Source organism: Portunus trituberculatus, chromosome 40 (genome assembly GCF_017591435.1).
Source record: "Portunus trituberculatus isolate SZX2019 chromosome 40, ASM1759143v1, whole genome shotgun sequence".
In the NCBI taxonomy this organism is placed as follows: domain Eukaryota; kingdom Metazoa; phylum Arthropoda; class Malacostraca; order Decapoda; family Portunidae; genus Portunus; species Portunus trituberculatus.
In genome coordinates this window covers 15,644,534-15,652,901 of record NC_059294.1, presented here as the reverse complement: position 1 = coordinate 15,652,901, position 8,368 = coordinate 15,644,534, and the positions used below count along the sequence as shown (strand labels likewise).

The following is an 8,368-nucleotide window of genomic DNA, read 5'->3' as shown; positions in this document are numbered from 1 at the left end:
GTCTCTGACGAGACAGCCAGACGTTACCCTACGGAACGAGCTCAGAGCTCATTATTTCCGATCTTGGGATAGGTCTGAGACCAGGCACACACCACACACCGGGACAACAAGGTCACAACTCCTCGATTTACATCCCGTACCTACTCACTGCTAGGTGAACAGGGGCTACACGTGAAAGGAGACACACCCAAATATCTCCACCCGGCCAGGGAATCGAACCCTGGTCATCTGGCTTGTGAAGCCAGCGCTCTAACCACTGAGCTACCGGGCCGTGTGTGTGTGTGTGTGTGTGTGTGTGCGTTTTTTTTTATGCAAGACGGAAATCCGGCCAAGGACAACAAAAGGTTAAAAAAAAAAAAGGTCCTCTTTAATGCCAGCTCTCTTTAAGCTCAAAAAAAAAAAAAAAAAGTAGCCGTAGGTTTGAGACAAGTATCTTGAAACCTTCCTCTTAAAAGAAGTCAAGCCGTAGGAAGATGGAAATACAGAAGCAGGCAGGGAGTTGCAGAATTTATCAGAGAAAGGTATGAATGATTGAGAGTACTGGTTAACTCTTGCATTCGAGAGTTGGACAGAATAGGGATGAGAGGAAGAAGAAAGCCTTGTGCAGCGAGGCCGCAGGAGGAGGGGAGGCATGCAGTTAGGAAGATCAGTAGAGCAGTTAGCATGAAAATAGCAATAAAAGATAGCAAGAGATGCAACATTTCGGCGGTGAGATAGTGGCTGCAGACAGTCAGTCAGAGGAGGGGAGTTGATGAGACGAAAAGCTTTTGATTCCACCCTATTTATCAAAACTGTGTGAGTCGAACCCCGCAAACATGCGAAGAGTACTCCCCTCCATACAAGGGCGGATAAGGCCCTTGTACAGAGTTAGCAGTTGTAGGGGCGAGAAAAACTGGTGGAGACGCCTCAGAACGCCTATGCGTGTGCGCGTGTGTGTGTCCTCAGTGTATATGTTGGCCGGGGGTAGGAAAGTTGTGAGTCGCCCTATAAAGTGTGGCATTGGGACATGAATGAGATAGATGAAGAAAGAAGGAGGGAAGGAGGAAGGGAATGGCACCAATCAGGAAATAGATGGCCATGTGTTTGTTTAATAATCACCGCAGTGACGCACGTGACAGCCGTCAGTCATGTGGTGTTAGATCATCACTTTATTCTTGTGTCCCCGGCCTTGTCTCCTCGTTTCTTTGTGTGTGTGTGTGTGTGTGTGTGTGTGTGTGTGTGTGTGTGTGTGTGTGTGTGTGTGTGTGTGTGGTTCGCGTGACGTTATTACTGTAGGTTTGCTGGTCAGTTGTAATTATGAAAGCCTGCAAAATGCATTAGCAGACTGTCAGCAAGTATTAACAGTACTTATCAGCTGTACTGCCTTTGTGTGCGTTTGTGTAGGTACTGCTCAGACAAACACACACACACACACACACACACACACACACACACACACACACACACACACACACACACACACACACACACACACACACACACAAAAAAAAAAAAAAAAAAAAAAAACTGTCAGTAGCAGGTAGAGGTAAGGGAGTATAAACCAGAGGTGCTCGTGTTGACAGCCACACCCACCCAGCTTTGCCTCGCCCCGCGCCGACACACCCTCCCCTCTCCCTCTCCTTCTCCCGCATTAACTTCTCACCCTTTCCTTCTCCCTCTGCTTCCCTTCTTCCGTTCATCCTTTTCCTTTCTCTCATTCCTCCCATTCTTTTCCTTCCGTCTCTTATATATAACATTACTCTCTCCATCTCCACAGCCATTTAGTTCCTTGCTTTCTGCACCGTCTCTTGTCCCCTTTTTTGTAGTCACACATTTATTCTCTCTCTCTCTCTCTCTCTCTCTCTCTCTCTCTCTCTCTCTCTCTCTCTCTCTCTCTCACACACACACACACACACACACACACACACACACACACACACACACACACACACACACACACACACACACACACACACACACACACTTTCTTCTGCCGTTCTGTCCTTATTCTTCTTCTACCTCTTCCTCTCCTCTCGCATTCTCCTTTTCCTCCATTTGCCACATATTCTTTCTTATTTTCTCTCTTTCCTGTTCTTACTCCTCTCCTCATATCTTTTTCCCTTTTAAGCTCTTTTCCTTCTTTTCATTTCCTTTCTTCCTTCCATATTGTGTACGCAGCCTTTTTTTTCTCTTCTTCTGTTACTTCCCATTTTTATTTTTTATTTTTTCTACTCATTCTTACATTCTCTTTCCTGACTCTCTTACTGTTCAACGTGCGTACATACTTACATACTCCTTCCCTTCCCACTATGTCTTACACTCTTCCTGCTATCTCTTCCTCTCTCTCTCCCTGCATTGCCGCTCACGAGTCCCCTTGTCTCTCTCTCTCTCTCTCTCTCTCTCTCTCTCTCTCTCTCTCTCTCTCTCTCTCTCTCTCTCTCTCTCTCTCTCTCTCTCTCTCTCTCTCTCTCTCTCTCTCTCTCTCTCTCTCCAGCTGGGCCACTTCAGACGTAGTTTCGAAGATGAGTGAGAGGGTAAGGGAGGGAGCCGAGCCTCAGTCACCACCTCGCAGAGAAGACTTTCAGGTGGAGAAAATGATAGAAAAAAAAGAAAGAGTAAAAAAAAGAGAAGGGAAAGCTTGCCGAGTATGTGAGGAGACTCGTTGGATTGAGTGTCTGGTCTCAATGAGGAAACTAAATTTGTTGTCGCTTTTATTTCAGAGGAGCGGTGAGAATGGTGTCGTCTGGGGCTTACACAAGTCATTCACAAGGACAGCGGTGCGCTGGCTTACACACACACACACACACACACACACACACACACACACACACACACACACACACACACACACACACACACACACACACACACACACACACACACACACACACACACACACAATATCCCTCCCCATAAATCCAGATAAAGCCGGCAAAATTGCAATGAAAAATGGTGAAATAATTCTTCTCTAATTGAAAATTATTATTCTTGCCCTGCCTAAGGAATAGTAATTTCATGAAAATTAATAACACTATCTGACTCGTAAGTTAATAGTTTTTCCTTGTACTTAGGTATTAATTACTTGAAGTTGCATGGTGATCGGGCCGGTGTGTGTTGGTGCGGGTCAGGGGGCGGGCGGGGGTCGCGTCGGGCTGGGGTATGTGTGGGCAGGACGCTGGTGGTGTGCGGTGTGGAGGGAGGGGAGAGGCTGCAAGACGCCTGCTGGGGAAGGATTTTTTCTTTTCTTTCTCCAGACAATGAACACTGAATTGAGGGAGGTTAATGTTTATGTGTTCGTATTCCTCTTCCAGTGAGAGAGGGAAAAAAAAAATGTTTGAAAAACTGATGAACTTGGGTATTTTCCAGCTCGTCTGAATATTTTTTTTCTTTCTTCTTAATATTTTCATAGTTTTTTTTTATCCTCTCTCTCTCTCTCTCTCTCTCTCTCTCTCTCTCTCTCTCTCTCTCTCTCTCTCTCTCTCTCTCTCTCTGTGTGTGTGTGTGTGTGTGTGTGTGTGTAAATCACCACGGTCGCCTACTGGTCACCCAGCCAGTCTTTCCCATTCCGGAGCGAGCTCAGAGCTCATAGACCGATCTTCGGATAGGACTGAGACCACAACACACTCCACACACCGGGAAAGCGAGGCCACAACCCCTCGAGTTACATCCTGTACCTATTTACTGCTAGGTGAACAGGGGCCACACATTAAGAGGCTTGCCCATTTGCCTCGCCGGGACTCGAACCCGGCCCTTTCGATTGTGAGTCGAGCGTGCTAACCACTACCCTACGCGGTGTGTGTGTGTGTGTGTGTGTGTGTGTGTGTATTTCTGTGTGTGTGCGTGTGTGTGTGAGACAGCTCAAAAAGATTGTTTACTTTTCGATGTGACTTTTTGCTCTCCTCTTGAAAGTCAGTCTTAGGAAGGAGGAAGAGCAGATTGTTCTTGGTTTTTCAGTGCATTGGCTGGAGGAAGTAGCTTATTTAGCATTGAACGAGTACTTGCATTTTGAACATAGACTGATCGGAGAAGAGTGAGCCATCTTAACTTGGTATATGGTGAAAATAATCTTTGACTTAAGGATAAATATTGCAGGGGAAAATTTTCTTGATTACCTATAGACGAATTCTAGGCAACCTACAATTGGAATTGAAGTTTAGAGACAGAAGGTATTGCAGTGGTGTTGTGTAGATTCAATAAGAGAAGGAGAAACGATAAAGATTTGTGATGGAATGTTGTGGCTTGAAGTGAGATGATCGCTATTGTTTTTTTTGCTCGTTATACATGAAGATTCTATCAAAACGTGTAATAAGTCTGGTATAATTTTGATAAAAATGTAAATTATATGAACTGGACGGATTTAAGTGTGACTTTTATAGGGGACCATATTTCTGATGTGGCGAGAACAATAAAAGTTGGGGTATATAATGATATACGTAATAGCCATATCTCAATGCCAGAAACATTCATGTCCTCACGCTGCTAAGCTGGAAGAAATGTGAGGATGCAGCGGTTGTACCCATGTCAAGGGGAATAAAAATGATGCCTTGTCAGATCTTTTTAATTACCAAAAGAATTATTTAAAAAATGTTTCAGTCCTTTGGGTCCAAATGTTGCACAAGTACAAAATTATAAGTTATGCACAGAAAGATGCTTATTGTTGTAAGAGCCGATCGGAATAAAAAGAAAGTTTGATAGAAAATACTAAAATATTTTGTATTCAGAAAGCGTCTGACTTCAGATTCTGGAATATGGAGAGAATGCTGTACTAGAAATATGAGTTAGGTTAGGTGCACGGTTGAAATAAAATTATTTCTCGGACGAAGAAAATTTTGAGTAAAGGAAAGGTTCATGATGCAAACGAAAATTCCAGACGCAGCTTTACATTAATACTCAGCACTGACGCACAAACTGACGGGACTACTGGCTGCTGTCAGAGGCTTTCAACACTTCAGTCTTGACAAAGTTAAAGTACATGGCTTGGTGGAATGAATGTGAAAAAGAAATGCTAAAGACAAAAAAAAATAAATAAAACTCATAAGAAAACAAAACACCAGTAAGACATCTCACACACGCACACGCACGCACGCACGCACGCACAAACGCACGCACATACACACGCACACACACACACACACACACACACACACACACACACACACACACACACACACACACACACACACACAACACACACACACACACACACACACACACACACACACAGACACACACACACACACACACACACACACACACACACACACACACACACACACACACACACACACACACACACACACACACACACACACACACACACACACACACACACACACACACACACACACACACACACACACACACACACACACACACACACACACACACACACACACACACACACACACACACACACACACACACACACACACACACACACACAGGTGCAGGTCTTACACAAGCACCGTGTAAATATCAAACAGACTCGTAAACATGCTGATGAAAAGTAAACACACTCGGGCACGTTAAAGCTGTAGCTAATTAAGTTATTCAAATATGGATTGACTCGAGGAATATAAAGAATATAAGAGGGAAAGACAGTCATTTATTTCTGTAATTGCACTAAATGTAAAATACAGCAGTTAGGCACAATGTTTTCCTGTTGTAATAAGGTAATATTACCCCTCCCCACTGAATGTAGAAGTGCCCCCATAGTGCGAATTCTGCTGGGGAGTGGAGGATATTTGTGCCCTTGTGTCTTTTTGTGGGCGTGAGGAGCTGAGGGAAACGCGCCCCCTTCCGGTCACACAGCCAGGAGCCTCGCCCTCACCTGACCTTTACGAGGAAGATTTACGGAGGTCATGTGTTTGGCTCTTGCCTCTATTTGGCTCCACCTGACTCTCCCCAAGTCTTTTTACTCCCCGGACTTAACCTGCTTTGACCCTTCTTACCTGGCCAGGCCCAAACGACTCTGCCTGGCTTGAGCTAATACCGTCTTAACCAGACCAGACCGTAAAGGAATTGACTTTACGCTGTATAAACTCGAACGTAGTGCCAGCTACCCATTTCTTCTATCCCGTATTTCCTAAAAACAAGTGTTCTTCAGGCAGGGAAAAACCTCAAGGTTGCTGGGCGGAATTTTTCTTGTGAGGGTGAATTTTGTTTTTTTCAGTGTGTGTGTGTGTGTGTGTGTGTGTGTGTGTGTGTGTGTGTGTGTCTGTGTGTGTGTGTGTGTGTGTGTGTGTGTGTGTGTGTGTGTGTGTAAAACAAACATTTGTCGTTGTTTTGTACATCATAATTTCAGTTAAGAATCTTTGGAAATAAGGAAATAAGAGCCATTCGCAAATAGTTTGCAATTAGTGTCACATTTTGCAGTTTCACATTTCACTTGACGGACACACTTTTTCAATTTTAAAAAGAGATATATTGAAATGGCATCGACGTTGGCTATGTGCAAGATATTCAACGCCATCGCTTCACGTATCTAAAAAACACTGTGAAAAGAAGGGCAGTAATTAGTTGACCTTATTGAATGAGAAAATGAAAAGAAAAGTTATAGTGATAAAATATAAAGAATCGTTAAATTTTCCTGTAAAGCATTAAGTCTCAGAAAGGAAATATATCCAGGCTTAAGGTATTATCTCGTCTCAGTAGGTCACTTTGAGCCCGGCGAACGGAAAGACGACGGTGGCAAAGATGCGGCGTGGGAGAAAAACCTTCCTCGTATTTTTCTTTTCTTCCGAAAGTTTAAATCGTTGTGTATTTTCTTTCAACCGTTGATTCGTTACTACTCATACAAAAAGAACTAAAAAACTTCAACAAAATTGTGCACCCATAGAAATATCCAGTGCTGTCACTGTTCATTGGATTTTGAATTTTTTATTACTTTTTTTTTCAGCCGGTTGTGTTTGGAAAGTCGTACTTTTTTGTGTCTGTTTAGTTGTTTGGCAGTCTGTTGTTTAGTCTATCTATTTGTCCGTCAGTCTGCATCTATATTTGACACTCTCTCTCTCTCTCTCTCTCTCTCTCTCTCTCTCTCTCTCTCTCTCTCTCTCTCTCTCTCTCTCTCTCTCTCTCTCTCTCTCTCTCTCTCTCTCTCTCTCTCTCTCCTCTCTCTCTCTCTCTCTCTCTCTCTCTCTCTCTCTCTCTCTCTCTCTCTCTCTCTCTCTCTCTCTCTCTCTCTCTCTCTCTCTCTCTCTCTCTCTCTCTCTCTCTCTCTCTCTCTCTCTCTCTCTCTATATATATATATATATATATATATATATTTATTACAAAGTGCACACAAACAGTGTTGTGTATTGCAAACAGCGTCCATCAGCTAGAAAATATGTACTCGGCAGGGAATACTTTAATTTGAGTACTCCTTTCAGGTAGGAGGGTTTGTCAACTGCACAGAGGGAGCAGCCAAAGAGCGGGGCAAGATCGCCGATATTGGTCTTTCATACATGTCTGCAACGAGGAAAAAAATATATTGATGGAAAGTAACTCTGTTAATGAAAATGAGTTTTGTATGGTTGTTAGTTATAGTTAGTTTCATTTGATCTTAATTGTTTCGCTTCAAATGATTACTTCATTCCTTAAATAATAATTAGAAATGATGTAGAGTGCCTATTAATATAAATAAGATCAAACAACTAGTATAGAGAAGGGAATAATTTCATAGATCATGTGTTTGCTTCTGTCTTGGTGGCTCCTCTCTCAGCCCAACTCGCAAACCCCCCTCAGCCATGACTCGCGGCGGTAACATTCCCAGTGTCGTGGGGCGCGTTGTCTGGCGTGCTGGCCCCTGACACACGTGCATGCAAACGCCCCTGGGGAATACACACAGGAATGCAAATTACAATAGACACTGCAATACTGTAAAGTCAGAGCGTGCGAAGAGGTATTACCGGTTGGACTTTTGAATAAAACTAGGAATGTATGTGTAAACTGAATCTAAACACGGAAATATTTGATTTATGTTTTATTATAATATATTCAACATATAAATGTATAACATATAATACATACACACATATATACACACACACACACACACACACACATACACATATATACATATATATATATATATATATATATATATATATATATATATATATATATATATATATATATATATATATATATATATATATATATATATATATATATATATATATATATATATATATATATATATATATATATATATATATATATATATATATATATATATATATATATATATATATATATATATATATATATATATATATATATATATATATATATATATATATATATATATATATATATATATATATATATATATATATATATATATATATATATATATATATATATATATATATATATATATATATATATATATATATATATATATATA

The 8,368-nt window shown here is 41.5% G+C and overlaps 1 protein-coding gene across 1 annotated transcript in view; it reads left to right on the top strand.

Annotated features, from left to right (window-relative positions):
- Nucleotides 1-7,858, top strand: part of LOC123515850 — an 81,171-nt gene extending 73,313 nt beyond the window's left edge. Inside the window, exon 6 of the mRNA XM_045274737.1 lies at nucleotides 7,350-7,858. Coding sequence (XP_045130672.1) covers nucleotides 7,350-7,510 — 161 coding nt within the window. The 3' untranslated portion in view covers nucleotides 7,511-7,858. The remainder of the gene's footprint in view (nucleotides 1-7,349) is intronic.
- Nucleotides 7,859-8,368: the final 510 nt, after the last annotated feature.